The 26,591-nt window shown below is 40.6% G+C and overlaps 1 protein-coding gene across 6 annotated transcripts in view; it reads left to right on the forward strand.

Moving 5' to 3' along the window:
- Positions 1-26,591, forward strand: part of znf804b (zinc finger protein 804B) — a 969,027-nt gene that overhangs the window by 272,967 nt on the left and 669,469 nt on the right. Inside the window, exon 1 of one of the 6 annotated variants that reach the window (XM_073054517.1) lies at positions 24,367-25,203. The exons of the other annotated variants lie outside the window; for them this stretch is intronic. Within the exon in view, the coding sequence (XP_072910618.1) occupies positions 25,093-25,203 (111 nt within the window). The 5' untranslated portion in view covers positions 24,367-25,092. Of the gene's footprint in view, positions 1-24,366; positions 25,204-26,591 lie in introns of those variants that run through there. 6 annotated transcript variants of the gene reach the window in all.

Here is a 26,591-nt window from a genome sequence, read left to right on the forward strand (position 1 = left end):
CAGGGAGAAAGAGTGATAGGAGAATGTAGTAGCTAAGTGTGCAGTGACTGCAGAAGGGTGAAATGAAATGAGTGGGATGTTAGTTATGAGTAATAGTGTTGCAAACAGTGCAACTATGAAGAGCGTAATTGAAATGGGAGCTAAATATCACAACTTGATAACTATGCTGAGATAATTAAGTCTTGCAGCAGCATTGCTGCCATATCCTGGTAGATCCACCTGTACCTCTTCCCCTAGTGACAGTAATATTAATATCATGGGGAGAGCATAAGGTATTTCTCAATTCTTGTGACATTCAGCCTGGCAAAAATTTGATGGAGCCTGATGCTTTGAGGCAACAGATTGCATGAGGGATTTTAAAATATATTTGGAGAGCATTTTGGGCATTTCATGTGTTTCTGTCTTTTAGAAAACTCCAAAATAGGCATAATTATACTTATATTATCAGGCATAATTAGATTTAGACCATGAAGAGTCAAAGGTTAAATATTGGCAGTAAGCAATAGCCTAGCTGTTAGTTAAATTGTTTGATTAAGTTATGACATCCTGAAGTCCTTTAACACCTATCCCTTTAAAATATGCAGGCTAGCTAAAGGTGATGCAGCCTAGCTAAGTGGAGCTAGCCAACCACAACATTGTTTTCCAGCTAATAAACAATACGGTTAACTCTAGATGAATGCTGAACTCACTCAGGTGATGACACAGCATGTAGCTGTGTAGCTGAAGTGCTGCTTGCATTGCAGTTAAATTTAATTGTGCATCAAAATCCCTGAGCTTGTCATGAGATCCTATCAGATTTATCTACAGCCATCTCCACCAACCCTCCTCTCAAACATTCTTACAATCACTCTGAAGAGAATGATTTTTTTCCTGTTGTTAACTTCCTGATTTTTTAATGCCATCCCAGTTGCTTTCAACTGATGGGCAAAGCCTTGTTAATATAAAACAAAACAGTGGTCTATCGATTTCAAAAGCATCTAAGTTGCATTGCCAAAAACGGGCTTATTGCATACATGAGGCAAAGGGTAACCCAATGTCATTTTGAAGTTGCTATTTTTCTGTCGGATAGGAATGCTAAAATTTGAATCCTGTCAATAGTGAGTGCAAAAAGTGGATATGATCAAATGAAATTGGCAGTCAGGGAAAGTCCAGCTGGTCTGTCAAAACTGCCCAAAATATATAAGCTGATGCATAATTCATGAAGACCTGCTGGCTCGAAATGAAATTTTGTCTCATGACAGAGATCTATCATTGTGCTCTGGTTCTTAACAGCATACAATGCACCCTTTAGCAGCTTCAGTTGTCACTTTAGTAAATGAAAAATGTGTTAACAGTTCCTATGAATGAATTAAGTTAACACATCTTTATTCTCTAACTGCCAGAGTTCAGCACTGAATTCTCATAGCTATTCCATGGAATCTTGGCATTATAAGTCCAGACATTTCTTTTCTATAATTGTTCATTTGTACTACAGAATTCAATATCATTTACCTGTCCAGAATGAAATGATTGAGACTCTGATGCAGAATTTTAACCCAAAATGTTGGATATCCCTTTGCCTCCACAGATGCTGCCTGACCCCCTGAGTTTCTCCTGCAGTTTGCTTTCTGCATGGAGACGATAAGCAAATTTTTCCTATCAATTATACATTGCTGTACATCACTGGGATTGATTTTATGACATGGCATTCATTCAGCTCATCAGCTAATGAAGTGCAACTTTATAAACAGAGTAATGGTATCAATATTAACATTATGTGTACGTTGTGTGTGCGTGTGTGTGTGTAGCATATTCTTGTATTCCCAGGTAAATCCATAGTAAATAAGGTTGATTTAAATCATAAATGAATATATCCTGCTTTCGAACGTGTTGTTAAAACTCTCTGTAGAACATTTGTTCACTGCAGAGCTTATCTCTTCCACTACACTGCTGGTCTCAATTCTCTTCAGTGCTGTTCTTGGTGCTGAAACACAAGAATGATAGTTTCATTCACCCAGGAGTGAGAGTTCCTTGTCCACATTTAGTCTTTATCAAAAGTATCAGATATAAGCTGTTCTTTTTACTAAATTGCTTGTCCACAAATTACCTGCAGTTTCTAGCCATTAAACAACAGTGATTACAATTGTATGATATTGGATTATTCCAAGATGTGAAAGATATAATGTAAATGAATTTTATCCATTCTTTTCCTTACATTATTATTTCTGAAACTGGACTCCAAAAGTGTTTTTGGAAGATCTTTGTTCACATCTCACCTCTTTCCATGTTCAGGCCCTTTATAATGTGGTGTACATGTAATTTGTATGTCAGTGCCAGTTTAAAGAGCACCTTACAAGCCTTATTTATATGTTACCACACTGGTTATTTTAGTACCAGACAGAAAGTATACCCTGTAGCTAAACAGAGAGAAAAACATTTATCAAAAGCTGAAAGGTTGTGTCTTTGGCTCTTATGCTAGGGCAGTATGTGATGGACGGAGCTGGAGGAAGGAAAACTAAGCGAGAAGGAGCAGCTGTGGCTTTGTCATCTATTGTTGCAGGAGAACATTGAAGATTTCTGTGTCGCTGCAATCTGATCGATCTTCCTGATCTCCTTTTGATGAAACACTGCACCGGAAGGCTGAGCAGAAAGAAGAAAATCATTTGAGCCTCTCAGCTTCAGGTCCTAAAAGCAGTGCACCACCCAAGCCATTACTGACTGCCTTCACAAGCACCATGCATCATTTTAGATAGTGGGCATAAACACTTTATACAAGCGGAGCAATGAGCTGTTTCTCAACAATCAAAGGAAGGACAAGATTTCAGATAATTAGCAGAAGTGTAGATATGTGTGGGGGAGCTATTGTAAGGGGTTGGAGGTTGCATGGTAGAGAAATACTTCTTTATGTGGTAAGTTATGATCTGGAATGTAGTTTTTGAAAAGTTTGTGAAAACAAGTCCAGTGGAATCTGTCAAGAGGGTAATGGATATATACTTGTAAGGAAAATCTTGTTCAGGGATAAAGTGGAAGTCCAGATGCTACGTTTGTTTCAACATTTATGTGCGTCTGAATTGGGAGCAGGGGTAAATCCATCAGCCCTTCCAGGCTGCTCTGCCATTCAATAAGTCACGTTTGATTTGCTTGCATCTTCAACACTGGCCCCAGTAGTCTTTCTCTACTTATTACAACTCTATCAACCTCAGCCTTAAAAATATTCAAAGACTGCGTAAAAGAAATTGAAATACTTTATTCAACAACATAATGTCCCCCAGGTTTAACAGGAAGCTCAGAGATCTCGGTCTTCACCCTGCCTTGTGCAGCTGGATTCTGGACTTACTGTCAGATTGCCGACAGGTGGTAAGAGTGGACTCCCTCACATCCGCCCCTCTGACCCTCGACACGAGTGCCTCTCAGGGCTGTATCCTAAGCCCCCTCCTTTACTCACTGTATACCCATGACTACGTCACCACTCACAGCTCCAATTTTCTTATTAAATTTGCTGACAATACTACACTGATTGGCCTAATCTCAAATAATAACAAGGCAGCCTACAGAGAAGAAGTCATCACCCTGACACAGTGGTGTCAAGGAAACAACCCCTCCCTCACTTTTGCAAAAACAAAGGAGCTGGTTGTGGACTACAGGGGGGATGAAGACAGGCTAACTGCTATTGACATGAATGGATCTATGGTCGAGATGGAGAACCGCTTTAAGTTCCTCGACATTCGCATCACCGAGAATCTCATGGTCTGTACACACTGGTTGTGTGGTGAAAAAAGCACAACAGTGTCCCTTTCACATCAGACGGTTAAATAAGTTTGGCATGAGTTCCCAAATCCTTTCTACAGGGGCACAATTGAGAGCATCCTGACTGGCTGCATCACTGCCTGGTATGGGAACTGTATTTCCCTCAATTGCAGGACTCTGCAGAGAGTGGTGTGGACAGCCATCTGTAGATGTGAACTTCCCACTACTCAGGTCATTTACAGAGACAGGTGCTTAAAAAGGGCCCGAAGGATTATTGGGGACCCAAGTCACCCCAAACGCAAACGGTTCCAGCTGCTACCATCCAGGAAACGGTACTGCAGCATAAAAGCCAGGACCAACGGGCTCCAGGACAGCTTCTTCCACCAGCCCATCGGACTGATTAATTCACGCTGATCTAATTGTATTTCTGTGCTATATCGACTGTCTTGTTGTACATACTATTTATTACAAATTACGAGGGGTGATTGATATGTTTGTGGCCTAAGGTGGAAGGAGATGAGTTATTAACTTCAAACTTTCTGCATAATCACTCGAAGAGTTGAACTGCATGTGCATGTAACGAGAGCTGTGTAACTCATCTCCTTCTACCTTAGGCCACAAACTTATCTATCACCCCTGCTGTCGAGCACTTCTGGAGGTCCAAGACGCCGACTTCTACAAAGAAGGGATCCGTATGCTCCACGACCGCTGGACTTTGTGTGTAAATGTAGGATGGAACTAAGTTAAAAAATAATGTGCTAGGTTTCTGAAATTGACTCCTTCTACCTTAGGCCATGAACCTATCACCCCTCATACTAAAAATTGCACATTGCACATTCAGATGGAGACATAGTGAAAACATTTATACTCCTCATGTATGTGAAGGATGTAAGAAATAAAGTCAATTCAATCCAATCCAAAAGAGACAAAATATAGCTTCAGCACAGAAACATAGTGGTTAGCACAACACTCTACAGTGCAGGCAACCTGGGTTCAATTCTCTCAGCTGCCTGTTAGGAGTTTTTTGCATTCTTCCCACGACCGTGTGTGTTTCCTCCTGGTGCTCTGTTTTCCTCCCACAGTCCAAAGGTGATGTGATTGGTAAGTGAATTGGACATTGTAAATTGTCCCGTGATTAAACTGGGGGATTATGGGCTGGCACGGCTTGAAGGGCCTGAAAGGCCTACTCCACACTGTATCTCAGTAAAATAAAATAAAAACATTTCTGAATTAAATCTTTGAGGGAAACGTCTCCACAATCACACCGCCAAAAGTGCATGAGATTTTGCAGCCTTAGAGCACTAAAGCACAGAAACAAGCCTTTCAGCCCATCTAGTCCATGCCACCCAGTTTTTCTGCCTAGTCCTGACCACCTATGCAGTAAACATAGCCATCCATACCCCTTTCATCCATGTACTTAAACAGACTTCTCTTAAGTGTTGCATTTGAACCCACATCTTGCACCTCCACTGAGAGCTTGTTCCACACTTGCACTGCCCTTTGGCTGAAGAAGTTCCCCTTCAGATTCCCCTTAAATATTTCACCTTTTTTCTTAAACCTATGACCTCTAGATCTATTCTCACCCAACCTTAGGGGAAAAACCTTATTTATACCTCTCAGGATTTTATATACCTCTTTACGATCTTCCCCCATTCTCCTAGGCTCCAGTGTATAATATCCTAACCTATTTAACTTTTCCCTATAATTCAGATCTTCAAGTCCCGGCAACATCCTTTAATATATTCCATGCACTCTTTCATGTTTCCTGATGTCGTTCCTATTGTAGATAACCAGAACTGCATACCCCTAATTCAACCTCATCAATGTCTTATACAACTTCAACATAACATCGCAACTCCTGTACTCAGTGCTTTGACTTCTGCCAAAAGCTCTCTTTACAACCCTATCTACTTGTGACACCACTTTCAATCAAAATACATTTGAACTGTAGAAGACATAAATCTAACAGCAACATTTTTTCATATGACAATGCTCCCATTCCAGTTAGAAGTGTAGTAAACTTCTTAATTTACTTTTAACAGATTTATGCCCTTCCTTAAATAACAAATACTACACTGCATAGATATATCCTGTCCTGATATGGTCTTATCATTAACTTCTGTAACTGAAGCACAATTTGCATAATTTGTATTAATTTCCCTCTGAATAAATAATATTTCCTAAGCTTTCCTGTTTACTTGTACTTGCTTTGATTCTTGGGGTGTATCATGCTCTAGGCCATCAAACCCCTCTGCATCTCAGAGTTCTGCAATGTCTCTCTATTTAGGTATTACATTTTACATTTCTTTCCAAAATATACACTTTCACATTTCCACGTTACTTTCCACTGCCAGACTTTTTGCCCACTCATTTAAACTCTCTGTATCCTTTGTAGACTGTCAGTGTTCACTTATTTTACTCCATATCATCGTCAAATATAGTACAATTCCTTTCACCCAACTCACTTACATAAACTGTTAACAGTTGATGTAGATCCTGTTGTAATCCAGACAACCTTCTTCTACTATACCACCATTTTTGGTGTTATCTGCAGACTTAGCAGTCATTTTTTCTGTATACTTATTCAAAACATAAATGGCTTGACATGGATTTCTGTGATACACCATGTGCAAGGTGCAAACCAGAAAATGGCCCTTTCCTGTTAGTGAGCCAATCTTCTGTCCATGTCAGTACATTGCCTTCTACACTCAGAGCTCTTATTTTCCACAATAACCATTTCAAATGCCTTTACCTATTACAGTTTGAAACTAGGCGTATTTCTTCAAAGTTCTGTGGTAATAGTGCTGTGCTGTTCCAGTTTAGCTGCACCACAAAAATCTAAAAACTTATGTCCTGTTCATAAACAACAGAGCACATCCAATTTGGCTGGTAACTGACTGTCCCATTGCTCTATTCTCTGTCATCAGCAAAGTGATTACATGTACTGTGGACAGCACTAGCAACTGGTCCTTCTTTTCCATTAAGCAGAGTGCCATTACTAACTTGTTTGAAAATTGCCAAGACCAGTCGGTTTGGGTCTTCATCCCAACAATGGCACCAGTGTCAATCAATGAGCTGAGTTCCAGAGGGGAGTTAGCAGGAACTGCCTTTGCCATCAAGTGGTCATTTGACTATGTGTGCCGTCAAAGAGACAAGAACATCTGTTTGGTATTCCTTAAGCAGTGTTCTAGGCACTATCATCATCAAATACTTCAATATTGACTTTTTCTCCACCACAAAATTTGAAATGGGATAACTCCCTGATGATTGCACTAATGTTTAGTTCTCATATGATATTTTACATTGTCTAATAACACAGGAGACCATTCAGCCCTCTAACACACTACTGGCTGTCTGAAATCCCATTAATGCCATTCTTCCACTGAATTCCCTATAGCTTCTATTCTCTCATTAACCCCCTCCCCCAACCTATTCTCCTTGCACGTGACAACCTACATGAACTTTGGGATGTGGACGGAAACCGGGGGATACAGGGGAAATCCACGCAATCATGGGGAGAAAGTGCTAATTCCATGTAGGCAACACTGGAGTTTTGGGAATGATCTCGGGTAAGCGGAGGGATGAGCTATCTGCAGTTCTGCTTTTCTGCCCACTCATGTTCACCTCCTCAATGAAATGATTCAGTGCGTATCCATATGCAGGAAGACCAAGGCAAAATTCTATCATTGATAAGTAAGGGACTAGTATTAATTGATTATGCAAGAAGATATATAATAATCTGTTGTTGATATAACCATAACTGAGTCTGCACCTGCCAACTTCCTTGTCATCCATGATTGACCAGATACTCTGTGGACCATACATACAAATACTTTGGTGGCAAGAAGCAGGTAGAGGCTGGAGATCCAGCAGTAACTAATTCATTTCTTGCAACCATAAGTCCATTTCACCGTACACAAGGCACATGTCCAGGAGCAGGATGGTTGAGTACTCTCGAAGCTCAGCACCTCTCCAGATTGCTTACTGGGGTGTACAATGCACAAAAATGAATATTTGTTCCCTCCCTCCATCTGTAGCTTAAAATGACAGGAGTCACAAAGTGCAATACAAGCTCAGCCGACTGTATCAGAATTTCCAAATCAGCAACCGTTGTGGATCAAGTACAATACAGGCACAGGATTATCTACCCTGCTTGATTTGGATATATATTTCTGTTTATCACTGCTAGAATAATGGATGTAATAATGTTGTGGGAGTACTTTTGCCTGAGTGACTGCAATTGTTCAAGAAACTAGCTTCTGAAGGGAAGTTAGTCAATATTGGCCTTTCCGATTGAAAGAATATATAATGGACCTTGAGGGTATGACACAAAGGGCAATATGAAGTGGTAGGGAGAAGGAGTAGCTCTTGGAAGATGTGGTTACAGATTTTTCTGAACATTAGTCAGTATTCTACTCACAACTTTCTTTGCTCTTGATGGTGATGATTACAAACTAGCCTGCTTCAAATTACATCAACTCCCTATTCTTCGTCATGAACGACTGGTCCTCTGTTACAAAATATTAGAGCTCTGGCTGCTGTCCCTGACATTCAGGTAAAACTGTATAGCAGAGTCTCAAGAAATATATTGACAAAACTCAAGCATGTCTTAAGCATTCCAATGGTGTGTTCAGTGATCAAGGTTCAAACTGACTCTGAAGTGAAATGATACCGCCTCCTCCAGAGTATATTACTTCCCTTAGATTCAGTGTCAGGTTGTCAGCAACTCCAGATAGGCAAAGATTTACTTCTTTGTTGTGCTTAGGATATAATTAGTTCCCATGTGTAGCAAGAATGAAATCGCAACAGAGATTGGTAATGTCTCTTCTCTTTCTGCACTCTGCTGTCATAAATGCACTGGCAAGTTCCAAATTAGGAAAACAAATAATGGGTGTGTTTTTCATGACAGGAGTAAATTAACTTTAACACATTAAATTAAAGTTAATTTAGATGAAAAATAAAGATATATTAAAGAGCTTTTATGTTTAAAATATTTAGCAGTATATTTCATGATAATGGAGTCCATTTTATAGTTTTTGCATGAATATAATTTCTGCATTAAAATAAACCATAATGTAAGTTTTTTGATAAAATTATAGAACTTGAATACAGTAGCATGATGAGAAAGTTGACTAGACAATGGAAAAACAGCATCAGTGGTTAATAAAGTGATACAAATAGGGATGTTCTTAGGGGTCAGTATTGGAATTGTTGTTCTAAAGGTATGGAAATGAAACTGGAATTTCAGCATGGGAGTCAACAATTGCCAACACCAAACAAAAGGATGCAAAGTGATTTCACAAAGGCTTAGGCAGAGTGTGAATTAGATATAATAGATTAAACATAAAATGGAAATTTCAACTGAGATGGCAAATGTTGAGAAATGGAATAAGTGTAAGTATATACACAAAATGGGAAAACCTTAAAAGCAGTGGATAATCTTAGCTATTCAGATGGACAGATACTTAAAAAATAACATTGGAATCTAGAAATCTATACTATAGTTCAGCAATATTGAGTTACATATTTTGTTTTAGACCTCATGGGAAGCCCTGAATGTGAAATTTCTGTTTCCATAGAAGAATCCTATTTATTGTATAGTACTGAACTCTTTTGACCGAACAAGTGAGGATACATCTTCACATAACATGGGCACATTCATAAACAAGCTGTGTTTCATAGGAATAACAAGATTGGAGGTTTGACATGCAGAGTGTATTGACATAGTGCAATACAGAGTCGGGAAGTGTGTAGATGGAATACTGTGTTGGGAAGTGTGCAGATGGAATACTGTGTGGGCAAGTGTGTGGTCATGCATTTTGGTAAGAGAAATGAAAGAGTTAACTATTTTCTCAATGGAGAGAAAATACAAAAAACTGAGGTGCAGAGGAGCTTGGGAGTCCTTGTGCAGGATTCCCTAAAGGCTAATTTGCAGGTTGAGTCTGTGGTGAGGAAGGCAAATGCAATGTTAGTCTTCGTTTCAAGAGGACTAGTATATAAAAGTAAGGATGTAATTTTGAGACTTTATAAAGCACTGGTGAGGACTCATGAAGTATTGTACGGTAAGTTGACTTGGGCCCTTGGAAAGGATGTGTTGAAACTGGAGAGCGTTCAAAGGAGGTTCATAAAAATGATTCCGCGATTGAATGGTGTGTCATATGTAGAGTGTTAGATGGCTCTAGGCCTGTATTCACTGGAATTCAGAAGAATGAGGAATGACTCATTGAAACTTATTGAATAGTGAAAGGCCTTGATAGAGTGGATGCGGAGAGGATATTTACTATGGTGGGAGAGTCTAAGACCAGAGGACACAGCTCATAAAGAGGGGTGTCCTCTTAGAACAAAGATGAGGAGGCAATTGTGGAGGCCAAGTATTTATGTATATTTAAAGCAGAAGTTGATAGATTCTTGATCGGTCAGGGCATGAAGGGATACAGGAAGAAGGCAGGAGGTTAATGCTGAGAGGAAAGTAGGGTCAGCCATGATGAAATGGTGGAACAGACTCAATCGGCCAAGTAGTCCTATTCTGCTCCTATATCTTATGGTCTAATGGCATGGTAAAATTTAAGTTTAGAGTAGATTTTTATAGTTTTGACTGATTCTGCTATCTTTATCATTGTTGCTCTTGAAGAGACAATCATCAAGTGGCAAATCAGTTATTCCATCAGTAGCTGTTCAAAGGTTTATATATTTTTGAAAGACGCTCTCTATTACATCAATAAACTGACATACAAATGTCAAGAACATATAATCATTTCATTTGAATCTGAAGTACCTACTTGGGTGAAAACTAGTGAAAACACAATGGACCACATATTAATCACTAACCCCCATGATCTTCATTCTGAAACTACCACAGCACAATAGAGACCCAAAACAAGAATCACAGCTTATTATATATAAATAGCAATCAAATTAATCAAATATGATAGAGTTCAACAAAAAAAAAACCCTGTACTTGTATCAGAACAAGAAATAAGAAAATCGGAGAAACTTAGTTACAGGAAAGAACAGAGTGTTTAATTTAGTGTTTAAAACTGAATTTTGTTTGTATGCCCTTCTTTCTAGGTCAGTAGCCAAACTTTCAGCTCCTGAACTGGAGTTTCTATGATTCAAGCCTATTCCACAGTCTTGAGATAAAATCTAGACCAACATATCAGTGATGCATATTTGGAAGAGCTGCCTTTTGGACCAAGTGTTATAAACAAGGCTCTTATCGATGATGGCGATGTCACGCCAATGTTCAAAAAAGGATGTAGTCAAATGGCAGGTAACTAGAGGCCAGTTGGTTTAACATCTGTAGTTGGGAAAATGCTTGAAGCTATCATTAAAGAAGAAGTGGCAAGTCATCTGGAAAGAAATAGATCCATCAGGCAGATGCTGCATGGATTCAGCAAAGGTAGGCCCTATTTGACAAACTTACTGGAGTTCTTTGAGGATATAATGAGTGCAGTGGATAGAGGGAAACAGATGGACATTATTCCTTGGATTTCCAGAAGGTGTTCGATAAGGTGCCACATACAAGACTTACCCATAAGATAAGGATGCATAGAGTTGAGAGTCATATATTAGCACGGATAGAGGATTGGTTAACTAATGGAAAGCAGAGAGTTGGGATACATGGGTGTTACTCTGGTTGGTAATCAGTGGGGAGCGGTGTGCCACAGGGGTCGGTGTTCATGATATACATTAACGATCTGTAAGAGTGGACCGAGTGTAGTGTATCTTAGTTTGCTGATGATACTAAATTGAGTGGAAACGCAAATTGTGCAGAAGATACAGAGAGTCTGCAGAGAGATATAGATAGGTTAAGTGAGTGGTCAAGGGTCTGGTAGAATGAGTACAATGTTGGTAAATGTGAGGGCATCCATTTTGGAAGGAAATATGAAAGAGCAGATTATTAAATGGTAAAAAAATTGCAGAATGCTGGTGTGTAGAAGGACCTGGGAGTGCTGGAGTGCTTGTGCATGAATCAAAACGTTGGTTTGCAGGTGCAGCAGGCTATCAAGAAGACAAATGGAATGTTGGCCTTCATTGCTAGAGGGATTGAATTCAAGAGCAGGGAGGTTATGCTGCAACTATACAGGGTACTGGTGAGGCCGCACCTGGAGAACTGTGTGTAGTTCTGGTCTCCATACTTGAGGAAGGATATACTAGCTTTGGAGACGGTGCAGAGGAGGTTCACTAGGTTGATTCCAGAGATGAGGGGGTTAGACTATGAGGAGAGATTGAATTGCCTGGGACTGTACTCAATGGAATTCAGAAGAATGAGAGATCTTATAGAAATGTATAAAATGATGAAAGGGAAGAGTAAGATGGAGACGGGAAAGCTGTTTCTACTGGTAGGTGAGACTAGAATTAGGGGACATAGCCTCAATATTCAGGGGAGTAGGATTTGGATGGAGATGAGGAGGAACTGCTTTTCCCAGAGAGTGGTGAATCTGTGGAATTCTCTGCCCAATGATGCAGTGGAGGCTACCTCGGTAAATGTATTTAAGACAAGATTGGATAGGTTTTTGCATAATAGGGGAATTAAGGTTTATGGGGAAAAGGCAGGAGGTGGAGATGAGTCCATGGTCGGATCAGCCATGATCTTATTGAAAGGCGGAGCAGGTTCAACGCACCAGGTGACCTACTCCTGCTCCTATTTCCTATCTTCTTATGTTCTTATCTCCAACATTAGGGTGAACATAATTGATCCCTGCAGCAAATTAAAGTGAAAATAATTATGTATGCTGGGTTTCCATTCCCTAAAGAAAAGATCGAGAAATCTCATCAAACCTCAATGAAACATGCTGTAGGAACTCCGTAATTTCATTAGGTAGAATTCACCCAAACTGTTAAGGGTTAAGCTCACTGTGCATGTTACATGTTATGTTGTATGTTATTACATTTTAGGGATGGGGTTTTTTCATATATATATATATATATATGATGGTGTCACTTGTTGGTGGGTTCAATAAAGTGTACATTAGAAGTAATTACACTCATGTTGATTTTGTCACCACTCCTACATTGGTGACCCCAACACTCCTCCGAATGATTCCTGAGTGATTTCACTCATTTTACAATCATGACTGCAAACACCGTTGCTCTCAAGCTCCCTGAGTTCTGGCAGGAACATGCTACCATTTGGTTCACTCAGGTACAGGCCCAGTTCACACGGTGGGGAATCTCACAAGACGACACAAAATATTACTACGCCGTTGCAGCGTTAGACAGCTCTACAGCGACCAGGGTGATGAGTGTCCTACAGCAACCCCCAGAAGTCGGCGTATTAGACTCTTAAGCAACTCCTTCTAGAGGCTTTCAAACATTCCAAGTCCGAGCACGCCTGTTGGCTCCTCTCCCTGCCTGGCTTAGGCACCTCCAAGCCATCGGAGTTGATGGGCCACATGTTGTCCCTTCTTGGCTGACATCAGCTGAGTTTAATCTTCACTGAGCTTTTCCTGCAACAACTACCAGGTGAAGTGCGGTTGGCTCTGGCTGGCTCTCCCCTCAAAGACCTCCGGGCTCTGGCGAGAGAGGCTGACGAGGTGTTTTCTGTCACCAAGAGGGCCTGTGTGACCATGCGGCTGGACGACTTGGCCACTTGGATGCCAGCTGAACAAGAGACAATCGCCACGACAGTCTCCTACTCTATGTTTCTACCATGTGAGGTTTGGGCCGAGAGCTAAGAAATGTCACCCACCCTGTGGAATCAAGGAGATGGGAAACAGAATAGCCGGCGCCTGTTGGCTGCTATGGGTATTGTCAGGTCAGGCAGTCTGTCGTTCATTACAGACTCTGTTTCTGGGCACTGTTTCCTCTGTGACAAGGGGGCTCAGGTGAGCGTCCTGCCCATGTCTAAACTGGACATACGAACTGGGGAATATGGACCGTTTTTCGAGGCTGCGAACGGCAGTGCCATCCACACTTTCGTTAAGTGTGAGATGGCGTTGTGCTTCGGTGCGCAGAAGTTCCGCTGGAATTTTGTGTTGGTGGTGGTGTCTACACCCCTGTTGGGGGCTGCCAATGGCCTTCTCATTATTGTCCGGAAATCGACGCAGAGACTTTCTACTCCCTCTTCGGCACACTCAGTGCCACCGGCACTTCAAAGTTGTCCAGCGTCCTTTCCACCTCTGACAAGTTCCTCCGCCTCCTCGCTGAGTTCCTAGACCTGACCTTCTCCTCCTCCACAGGGTGGAGCACCACATCCTCACCACTGGCCCTCCTGTTCACATCGGCAACAGGCACCTCAATCCAGAGAAGACAGCCAAAACCAAGGCTGAGTTTGACACCATGGAGTGCCTGGGCGTCATCAGGTGGTCCAGTAGTTCAAGGGCTTCCCCTCTCCACATCATTTGAAATCCGGGAGGGGTGGGAGTGACATCCATGTGGCAATTACCACCTTGTCAATGACACCACGACCCCTGACCGATACCCGATCCCACACATCCCAGATTTCTCCACATGCCGCTGTAGTCCATTTTAGCCACACAAGTTGCGTGAGCATTTGTTGGCTTGTCGATCGTTCCTTCCAGTGTCCTGTCAGATATATCTTCAGACCAAGAGATGCAGTTTACATTTGAGCTTTGGTGTGCAGTTGTCTATGACCTGGGCAGGGGGGGGGGGGGGCGGTCAAGCTGCAGTGTTGGTTGTTGGGCAGACAGACTGCCGAGGTTCATGTTGGGCCTGAGGATGGCCCCAAAGGTGGAACTTCAGTCTTCTTCTGGTGAGCTTGTTTTTGGGCAATCCCTGTGGGTTCCTGGTGAGTTTCTGCCAACGTCCACCATCCTGCGGTCGGCTTTAACGGACTGCACCAAAACTTTTGCTCCGGTGCCCACGTCGCAACATGACCTGCTGCGGTCGCACCTGTTGCCGGGTCTGTGGGAAGTGAAGTGTCTTTGTGCATCATGATGGACATCGGGGTCCCCTGCGGCCATCTCATGATGGCCTGTTTCGTGTGTTGGAAGTGAGGTATACGTTTTTTACGCTGGTCTTTGGAGGTATCCTGGATAGCATTTCTGTGAACCATCTCAAGCCTGCTCACTTGGACCTGGACTCTTCAGTGGAAATGGCACAGACTCCCAGAGGGGCCAGCCTCCCACCTCCAGACCTTCTGACATTGACAAGAAGGCAGGAGTGGGTTTGGCTGAGTTTTGCAGGCCCTTGCTCATTTGACTTTGTCTGCTTGGGTGAATTTTGGGGGGTGAGGGGACATGTGTAGGGACTCCTTAATTTCATTAAGGAGAATTCACCCAGAATGTTAAGGATTAAGTTTGCCATGTATGTTACGAGTTATATTGTACATTGTTACATTTTCGGGGGTACACACACATGCACACAATGTCGCCATTTATTGGCGGGTTCATTAAAGTACGTTAGAAGTAATTACGCTCATGTCGATTTTTGCTGCCACTCCTACAATGCAAAAATTCTTAAAGTTATACAAAGTGGATACTGGGAGGATTTTTTTCGGGTGAGGAGTCTATAAAGAAGAGTTTACAGTCTCAGAATAAGTGTTAGGCCAATCAGAACTGAGATAAAAGAAACCCCTTTATGTGGAGGATGGTAAATCTTTTGGTTTTGCCACCTTGATGGAGTGAGAAGGCTGAGTATGTGACAACATTCAAAACAGAGGTTGAAAGATTACTGGGATATTAAAGGAGTAAAGGGTATGAGGGTACTGTAGGGAAATGGTGTTGAGGAAGATCAGCAATGCTCTTGTTGCAGGAAGGAACAGGCTTCAATGGTTAAATGATTTACTCCTACTCCTACTCCTATTTCTCATGTTCTTAGAAAAAGAGAAGTTTGCCCTGTGTTCTAACCAACATTAATAAATTCATCATCATTCCTGTAAGGAAAGGGTATTTAGTCTTTTACTTACTACTGTGTATGTCATGGTGGTACCAGCTTACAACTGTGACTGTACCTTGGATAAATTTCATTTCATTGGATGTGAAAAGTGCCTCATAACACCCATCTTTTAAGACATTTTTCCTCTCTTGAGATGTCTGCTCATTTCAGCCCTTGGCAGATTTTTGTCCAATCTGTTCAAGTCTCTTTTCAAACTCTTGTGTTCTCGCTTTCAAGCTGTGCATATATTCTAACACTTTATCATAACTGGAACTCTGACAACCATGAGAAAGTCTCACTGCGTGCATTAATTTTCCAGCAACTGTAAGTTGTAGAGCTGATTTTAACCCTGCCCATTCAGTGGTAAAAGCTACAGTAGGATTCTAGGATTTGCACAGCTGTGGAGTCCTTAGATTAGTTGTGCATCTTTGGAGGGGGGTGGTGTGGAGTTGAATGCATATTGGGGTATTATGGAGCAAACCACTGTATGTGAGATGACTACTCAGAGCCCAGGCATTGACCTCTCAGCACCAGCGATGCAGGATGAAAAGGGACACTCATTTGTAGGCAGATAGCTCACAAATCAATATCCCTTTGTAGTGCTTGGAATGCCAGAAGAACTTCCACTTTCCTGATTGCTACTTTCTTTTACTTACCTGCTGAAAGAAAACTGCATGGGCTCACCAGGAATGTTAGAACAGGAATGTTTGAAAGCAAGAGAAGCAATAGCAACACCCTTGGCAATTAGAGTCAGCTAGACCAATTGGAAGCCAACAGTCGAGGCTGGAAGTGTGTTCTTATAGGAAGTCACACCCAGCATATAGCATGCAAATTCATCATCTTCCAGCTTTGGCTTATTGGATCTTTTCGATGAATGGCACATCAGAGATCAATTCTGATTCAAAAGTTTATAACAGTTCACAGCAGCTTTCTTCAGTATCAGTATTAGTACAGACGAGAGGTATTCAATGTCAGCATGGCCTTTTCTTGCCACAAGACCCGTCAAAAGTTACATAACCCAGCCCCTACTTCTCAGCCTGGCAGGTATACTTCCCAAACACAGGTCACCACTGTGATGCTCTAGACAGAATTAAACCATAGTTCAAGTTCAAGTTTAATTGTCATTCGACCAAACGTGAATACCGATGAATACAGCCAAACGAAACAGCGTTACTCTGGAGCCAGAAATACACAGTACCAATAGTCATACACAACACAAGGCACATTTAGCACATAGAAGATATCAATAAAATATAGTCACACAAAAAAAAATAGTCCAAGACCAGTAGTCCATGAATGTTGCAGCAGTATATGCAGTCAAACATAATATGGTTGTCTTCTGCTGAGCAAACACTAGGGGCAGCACTCACCCCACCTTGGACACTGTGCAACACTGTCCCCAGCACTCCAGTGGAACGCACCAACTCCAACGTCTCTTTCATGGGCAGCTGTAAACAGGTGGTACTGCAGCATGAGGCCTAGTCCTAGTCTTTGAGGCCTACGACCAAGGACACGCAGCTCCCCTGCCTTCCACCCCTGCTGTCCACCAACAAATCATCGAATTGGACTTCCAGCATTCCACATTAACATTTGCAATCAAGAAAAGCAACTAAGACAATCTCTCACTGTTAGAGACTGCACACTGCCTTTGCACACCCACTGTTGCGCCTCTCCAACACAGACAGCAGCATAATACACACCAAATCCAGCACTTCATTTTCTCTGCCAACGACCAACTTGCTGACGGGGTAAATCTTCAGTACTTTTTCTTAATGGCCAGCAGGGTCTTGCAATCGTAAAAGAAAATGCATTTAAAAAAGACAATAACGTCTTTGGTTGGTTCCATAGAAGCCGCTGCATCCAAGCACACTGCCATCTTAGCGGAAGATCAAACTGCCTGTGGACCTTTGCTGTGTCCTGGAAAGAGCTCAGGAATTTACACTGGTACATGGTCTTTATAGTCCAAATAATAGGTCCATGTTTTTCCAAAGTGAAGTTAAGAACTATTTCTTCGTGCAAAGCAAGGTAGAAGTTTGGAAATCTCTTTCTTAAATGACAGTTAATACTTGATGAGCTTTTAGTTTTTATATTTGAATTTTATAGATTTTTGTTAGTCAGAGGTATTAAGGGATATGAGGGAAAGATTGGTATATAGAGTTGGGACTCAGATCATGATTGTATTGATTGGTGGAACAGGCTCAAAAGGCTTAATAGCTTTCCCTATTCCAATGTTCCTCTGATTTCTCTCATGCCCAGGGCATTATTGACTCTGCACACATTCCTGTCAATACCAGGTGACACATTATTATCCAGTCAGACTCTGATCATCCATGTCAGTACAACATTTCCAGGCACATGTCAATATCGTCAACCATCATTCTAATATATGAGCCTTACACCAAAGTAGCAAGATAGCTGCTCGAAAACAATGAGATTCCTGTTTCTTATGTATAATTATATTAAATAATTTCTACACTGGAGAAATAACTATGCCTGTTTTTTTAAACACACATAGCTGATGAAATTGCCAAATACAATTTAGATAGTGAATTTATATCTAATGCAATAATTACCCTCCATATATTTCTCATCTGTAGGACTTTCTTATTATTTTCTCCTTCTCCTGGTATCTCAGCAAAGTTGTCATTGGTCAGGTTCTGAAGATTGATGCAATCACAGCACTTTGACCATGGGCTTGTGCATATCCAGTTGCTTTAGTGCCATTGCACCCAGATGACTTGCTGGTTCCATAGTGGAGAACAGTAAAGGAGTAGAAATAAAATACACATGCTGAGTCAAAACAAGATATCTGTTCCTTTTCAAGCAATTCATATCTATGAAGCTGAAAGTGAATTGAATCTGAACTTTTCTGCAGATTATAGAGGACATGATTGCTAGAAAATTCCAAAACCTTCAGTTCTCTCATTTGTTCAAAGTCAACACTCTCATTTGCAAGGAGGAGCATAGAACCTGTGTGGTTATTGTTCAAGCCTAACAAAAAGCTGGGTGGATTTCTGCTTTTGTGAGTACTTGGCTTTGGTAGTAGCTACAGTTTTCTCAATAGGTTTCAGTCTGTTTGACAACATATCAGTCAGACTGGAAATAGATTCTTTAATACTTCCAGTTACTGTGCTGTAACTCCTTGGCTGCTTTTGCTATACAGTATATCTGAGATAACCATTTGAAAGAAGTAAGCAGCTTTTTGTTGATAGGTAGTTCTGAAGTCTTTATCCATGTTTCACTTAGCACAGGCAGAGTAGATGGCACTCTCCAATGAGTCATTGGCAGTTGCCCATGTTTAGACTTTGTATTCCGCCAATGCAGACTGCAGTCCACATGACATGCCAGTGTTTTGGTTGCTGGTGGGATTCATGGAGTCACAAGAGACTGCAGATTCTGGAATCTGGAGCAAATAACAAACTGCTGGAAAAATATAGTGGGTCAGCAGCATCTGTGGAGGTAAGTGGAAAGTTGATGTTTCAGGTTGATGTATTCAAGGGCAACCTGAGATGGAACTTCTTCACTCGGAGCATGATGTGACCATTGCATGAGCTGCCAGTGGAAATTATAGATGTGAGGTCATATATAACATTCAAGATACATTTGGATAGGTAGATGGATGAGAGAGGTATGAAACACTCTGGTGGGGTGCAGGTAGGTGGGACTAGACAGAAAATCAGGCCAGCATGGACAAGATGGGCTGACTGGACTGTTTCTGTGCTGTAGTGCTCTGTGATTCTCTCTGTGCTTCATGGAGTGTTGTATAGTCCATTCTCAAGGAGACTAAGAGCACGTGGAAAGGACCTAAAGAAAAAACAATGGACAAGAATTGGGATTAAATAGTTTCTAAGTCACTATCTCAAAAATGCAGTGTGAAAACTGTGAAGCCTGCTGAATATTTGCTGAGGTGTTAGAAGATTTACAAGGAATATACAACTGTCATGGGAAAACTTATCTTCCCTGCATGGGCGAGGGCAGTGGAGTTAGTACTATTTCTCGGTTCTTGGCCGTCTTCTGAGATTTTGTCAATCAATTAAAGGAGGGGAAAGTTGTGGAAAGATAAGTGAAGATTTATAGAGCTTGTTTATATAGCTGAAAAGTAAATGAAGACCGAAGCAACTAAAAAGCCAAGTTTAAATAACGTGAATTGAGGATAGGGTGTCAGAGAGAGTTGGTTATATAATTGCCAGCATGCAGCAGGACACTGGCGCTGAAGAGTATAGAAGACGTGATTATTGTTTTCTGTAAGACAAAAGAAGTGTTTCAGTGTTGTCTTATGATTTTATACTGAATCGTGATGGAGCAGTGGAACTGTTGATAGTAGTGGAAAAATGTTGGAAACAGTACTGAGAGTGGTTGTAGTGTGGAGATGAAGAGATGCACTGCCATAATTAGCTTTGTTCCTCTTGAATCTTTCCTCCATTGAAGCTAGGAACTTGGAGAGAAGCTGCTGGCATCAGCCATATGTGCCCATTTATACAGCATCCCCGTGGATCTTCTTTCATCATCTACATATGACACCTGCAGGGAGGCCTCAAAAACTTTTGGGGAGAGCCTTGTGATTTATTTTTCCATTGATGTTTCTTTCTGAAGAATGAGTGAGATTCCTAACTCCAGGAAATGTGACTTTAAAAAGTGCATCTTAATTTTAAAGGACATACGGATGCTTGTTGGAAATTACGTAGTGGAATGAACAGTCCACTCATTTTTTTCAGTCAACAAACCTTCCCATTAATCCTACTAAAATAAGTTGTGAAAGTTAAAACCATTGTTGGGCCTATCTACCTGCTTACGTACATTCACTGCTGCTTTCTAGTCTTCAGTTCTGTAGAGCACTGTATAGTTCATTTGTGAAAAGATACCATGCTTAAATTATCTGACTACGCCATTCACACCTAGACATAAGGGAGGTTTTAAGATCATTTAAGGTGGTTGAAATACAAATGTAGTAAAGAACTGATCCTTGCATCAAGGAACTGAGTCATAAAGTAAAACAGAAACCTTTTAAGGTATTCATCTTGGATAAAAAGGCAATAAGTAAGTAGGGATCTCATGATGTGAAGCATAATAAGCAATTTGCAAAGATAAATCCAGACTATTATTTCATAACATAGGAGATTGTGCAGATGCTGGAAAGCTTAAGCAACACACAATGCTGGAGAAATTCAGCAAGTCAGGCTGCTTCGATGGAGGAGAATAAACAGTCAACGTTGCGATCAAAGAACAATGAAGCATCAGAACCAATTGACAAAATGTAGAACTGAGATAACTTCTACTCATAAGAATAATTGTCATGCAGATCTATATTTCAGACAGGTTGGTAAATTTTAAACTACTGGCAGAATTTTATAAGGAAAGAGATGCTGCAACAGGAGAGAGAGAAAATATTTAGAACAGTAGGGGCTGTGAAGGGCTAAAGTTTCTTTCTTATATGTATCTACCATCTTCCAGTCAGTATTCTTGGGTATCGAAGTATGAAATGTACTTTCTTATTCTGCTTCTAATCTACATGTTTGATTTTGGTCTGTTCATGTCTTAACTTACATTCTTTCAAGTTCTATGTGCTGACCTCTGACCTGATTTTCTATAAAAATAGGCTAATTCACAGTGAATATTTGTTTTGAATATATGTGGAATTAATTTTCCATTCCTAATTCTGCTATTGATTTTCTGTTAGGTACACTTGCAAACAGAAATCTTGCCTATGCTTGCTTGTAAAGCATTACTTGTGTATTCAAACAATCAGAGACCTTCAGAGACAATCAGAGATCAAATAATGCTGCCCTTTAGCAACAGTGGAGATTTTATATGCATGAAAGGGATTGTGATACTCAAATTTCCGATTTGAGTAAAAACAATGTAGTTAAAGAATGAAGGAATTCTCCTACTTGGAAGAACTGTTTTGAAATTTTACTACCTTCTGATTTATTCGCTCTTGCCTGTTCCTTCTGGACTAGACAGAGATAAATGGACCAGGATTATGATCATAATCTAGTCGACCGTACATAAAAAGATGATTGAAGGATCTCCTCACCCATGACATAACCTATGTCTGAATAGCCCACTTAGCACATGTTTAACAATCACCACTGGACTAAGGTAACCACAGGCAGAATGGAACTATAATCCAGCAGGGATCCAACTTCTTTGAAAGAGAAAAACTGAGAGAGAGAAAAGTAATATAGCACAAGGAGTAAAACAGGAAGAAAATAAATGTTTTGATGGTTCCAGTCATTCTTTTTTGATTTGTGTATTTCTTTCTTCAATCAGATCATGTAGTTATCTTCTTTAGAAGAATAATTTTTAATATTTAATAATTATCACATAATGAGATGTTTGAACAGCCATTTTGCAGATTTTGGGAGAATGAATGTGGAAAATATTGACCTATTTTTGTTTATAAAGCAGCAAACTAGGACACTTGAATGGACTTCTTTACACACAATCTATCCGTATTGATTTTTGCATGTCACCCGAATCAGGCATGTGCACCATTGAGATTGGTTTGAAGTTATTTGTCATTAGTTTCCGTGTCTGAATCAGAATCAGGCTTATTATCACTATCTTATATGATGTGAAATTTGTTGTTTTGTTGCAGAGGTGCAAAGACATAAAATTACTATAAATTACAAAATAAATACTGCAAAAAAAGAAAGGAATAATTAGGTAGTGTTCATGGATTCATGAACTGTTAAGAAAACTGAGGCAGAGGGGAAGAAGCTGTTACTGAATCATCAAGTGTGGTTCTTCAGGATCCTGTACCTCCTCCCTGATGGTAGTAATGAGAAGAGGGCATGTACCAGATGTGAGGGTGCTTGGTGATGGATGCCAACTTCTTGAGGCTCTGCCTTCTGAAGGCACCCCCTCTGGTGGGAAGGCTTGTGCCAGTGATGGAGCTTCTGATTGTCTAGCTATGTCTACAATCCTCTGTCGCCTCTTTTGATCTTGTTCATTGGAACGTCCATACCAAGTTTTGGTACAACCAGTCAGAATGCTCTCCACTGTACATCTGTAGATATTTGCAAGAGTCTTTGATGACATACAAAATCTCTTCAAACTCCTAATGAAGAGTTGCTGGTGTGCTTCTTTGCAATTGCATCAATGTGTTGGGCCCAGCACAGTGTTGTGTCTCCAATATATAGAATTAAGATACCAGTGTTTTGCTAGTTTCTTTGAGAAAATCATCCACTTTCATAGCAATGCTGGGTGGGTGGGAGAAATCATTTTGTTCCGGTTTAAGATCTATTTGGAGGAAATAATATATTGAGCTTGTTGATAGCAGTAAGTTGAAAATCTCTAATGCTTCATGTTAATCAAAGATTAGATCTCATTATTTTAGACTGGGGGGTTCCCAACCTGGGGTCCACAGACCACTTGGAAAATGGTAAGGGTCCACGGCATAAAAAATGTTGGAAATCCCTGTTTTAGACTGTGAAGTTAAACTCACAGTTGGAGATTTATAAAATCACTTTGCTGACTATGAAATAACTTGGAGGCAACGAAAACAGATGAATGTTTAGAAGGAACTATGTACTCCTATTTTTCTCTGATGTCATGTCTCTAAAATATTTTATTGATTTTCTCCCTCCAGGACTATTGTTACTCCATTGTAGACTCATACTTTGAGCTTCACAACTTTTTGCTCCAAATAGATCTAACCTGTCAATTTTGTGAAATTGTTCCCTCTTGTGGGTGAAGATGTAATAGAATATAGATCAGCAGTTTTAAGATACTTATGAAGACCATTAGTATGATGATGACTGCTGAGTTTTGTGATTAATGAACGGTTAGAAGGTGTAGTGGGTGTAGAATGTTTTTGAGAGGGGTACTCTGTTCATATATAAAAACAGTATAGTTAAATTGTTGTAGAGAAACTGTTTTAAACTTTCATCTTTGCACAATGTATTAATTATGTAAGTAATTCAAATTAAAAAGCAGCATTATGCTCTGATATTAGCTATTCTATGAGCAATCCATTCAGCATACTAGTCAAAATGCCTTAGCAAAGTATGAAATCTGTGGCCAACTATCTGAATCAAGCTTGCTCCAGATTCCAGCATCTGCAGTCTTGAAAATAAATCACTTTCCTAAGGTGTGGGTGGGTCTTTATTTTGAGACAAGGCACTTACCAAACAGTAAATTATAGAATGGGCAAGAGAGTTCTTTAATTGGCATAGCATGCAGAAATGGAATGCATCCATATTTCAATTTTACTTTTCCATATTTATAACTTAAACGTTTCTGATAATCTGTGCATTATGGTAGTGTTACTATACATGTAAGTCATTGGTCCTGAAAGAATTCAGTCCACATTTGCCAGGGTGCCCAGTGATTAGCATCATCAGCCTGTGAAGAGTTTGACAGAACATTGTAGACTTCTTTCATTCAAAGGATTCCCTCTGTTTACTGTTATTAGGTGATAATGCATGATAGATTTCATAATGAACATGGCATTTTAGCTGTGTAAACAATAGAAGCTTTGTTGGCCAGTTTACAAATACAATATGTGCTGCTGTTTTGTTGGCATTTTGCTAATTACATTTGCAAATAAAATAACTGAGGTTTCTCATTCCTCTGACACTCCAGCGTCCAGGGCTGCCTTTGGTCCAGCCTGCTCCCTAGTGGCACTGTTTACAGCAAATGAAACAATTCAGATTAATGCATGTTGCTGAGGAGCGTGGCAGTAAGACGATAAAGTGATTCTTCTCTGTTTCCTCCTCTTTATACCCTATTTGGAACCGGGTTGATCATTCTCACAGTCAGCAGGGGGTGAGTGCCGGAAAGGGCTGTTGCTGCTGCTCTTGCTGCAGCTTGATATTGAGCCAGAAAGGGGAAAGAAAAAGGTAGCAAAGGAAAGTATGCAGAAAATAAGCAAGGAAATTCAGCCGTAGGAAATGAATGAGACGGCTGGCTAAATACGAGGGAACTAAAAGACTTCGGGGGGAATTAAAAAATACTGAAAGAGTTCTTAATGTCATTGCAGTTCGGTACAGGTTAAACGTGATTGGAAGTTGTCATCTGTGGAAATCCACCGCCCCACCGCCCGCCGTCCCCATGTAGCTTGTGTGGTAGTTGCTGGGTTAGCAGTCCATTGGTGGCTGTCATACCTGGGTTTGGAGGGCAGTCTGCAGTTTAACTGAAGCAGTGGTATCCGAAGCTGGTGGCAGTGCGTAAAGGGGACTCCGTTATCACGGACGGCACAGCACGGTCTTCTGTCCATTTGCCTGTTAGAGCAGTGGCGATCTGCTGCATCTGCCAGATAGTGTGGATTTTCCTATCTTACCCGAGACGGAGGATTAGCATTTTCACATGGTCTGCCTTTCGGGAAGTGCTTGGGTTTGCAGCCTCGTCATTTAATTGTCGGAGCCGAAGGATTGGTTGACTGTGCTCTGCCTCTGCCTGCCGATGGTGAAGTAAAACAGTGTCTAGGTGTTGCATGACAGGGCTCCTGTTCTCACTTTCCTGTGCGGCTGTTGATTTCCCTCTGCATATGTCAAATCTCAGTGCATATGGGAGACTCATTACCGTATGGCGTGCTATTATCTTGTGATCAGCTCAACACATCTCAGCAATGGGCATTTTAGAAGCATTAAAGGAGTTTTTAGAGGTCCGCTGTGCAAGAATGGGAATGAAGCACTGGTAAATTCCTTGCATCTTTGCTTTTAATTAGACGTAATAAACTTTTGTTTTCCATTGTTACAGTTGCATCCATTGAACCTTCTTGGAAATATGCGGCCATCCGTGTTAATTTTTGCTTCCTATTGAAACTGCATTTTCGTGGTTCAATTGTTTTCGATTGTGCTTTACTGTTGAAAAGATGTGCAGTAAGTGTGAATCTGTACATATCTGCATGTTGTTATATATGGTCGAAGCAAGGAATTGGGGTTTCAGAATCCAAAAACTCATGAAACAGTTAGTTAATTAAAATGCTGGCGCGCTGCCTATCTATGGGAGCCGATCGTGGTTGAATGTTAAAGTTACTTTTTTTTTGCCGAGCATTTATTTCAAGTATCGTTTGCTTTTTTTTTAATTACCTTTTCATGTTACAGATACAATTGTTCTGTAACGACGCAGCCGGTTTTACAGGTGCATAGTTGTCTTTGTGTAGATCCTCGGGTTAAAACACCAGTTTTATCATCCAATTAAGATAGCAGCTTCCGTGAAAAGACTATAGCCATCAGCAGGAAGCTGAGAGATCTTCTTGCGCTTTGAACCTGCTCTAGTTTCCTTGACAATATCTTTTTGCTAATGGTAACGTACCTGCGATGCAAATGTCAGAAGTTGCAAGAGCATACTGGCCAGGTAGTTCAGAGTGTGGCAATTCTGTGGTGGAAAAGGGCGTTTGGCTGACAGCGATAGGAATTTACCCGTTCAGGTATTATTTGTGCAGGTGAGAAACAGATCAGTGTTTGCACGCAGAAGCTCCACAAATGTTGTTTTTTGGACTTTTTAACCCTTGGTTTCACTATAAATAATTTTGAATACGGGCGGTAGATGGAAATTTAGAGAAAAGAACATCTTCGACACTCACGAGAACAAGTATAACTATTGAATTCAGAAGGTAGTTTACTAAGAGTTATATGACAACTGATTCATTCGCGCAAGTGTTGCTCATTGTCAGATTGTATTGCAACAACGGTGCCACATTTTATGCAACAGCAGGTGAAATTCCTTCTGATGAGTAATGTTGGATATTGTCGATTATACTTAGTATTTATTAAAATCTGCAGCTCTGGATTATTGCAAATAAATTAACTGCTTTATAGTCTTTGTAGATATTTGTATGGAACCGTATTTCTCTGAGCATGTTGTGATTCGGATCATTAACACACATTTGTTTTCTGTATACGTCTAATAGTTTGTTGTTGCAAATACTTTCAGTATTGATGCACCGAGTTGTGCATTACTAATTTCAAGTAATCTGTGTTACAAAGCTTTCCCTCTTCAGTATTCATCTGAAGCTTTCCAATATCCTTTTGAATATAAAGTTTTCTTTTAACTTGAACAAATTAGCTTCAAAAGTTTCA

The sequence above is a fragment of the Hemitrygon akajei genome, chromosome 8 (assembly GCF_048418815.1).
Source record: "Hemitrygon akajei chromosome 8, sHemAka1.3, whole genome shotgun sequence".
NCBI lineage: Eukaryota > Metazoa > Chordata > Chondrichthyes > Myliobatiformes > Dasyatidae > Hemitrygon > Hemitrygon akajei.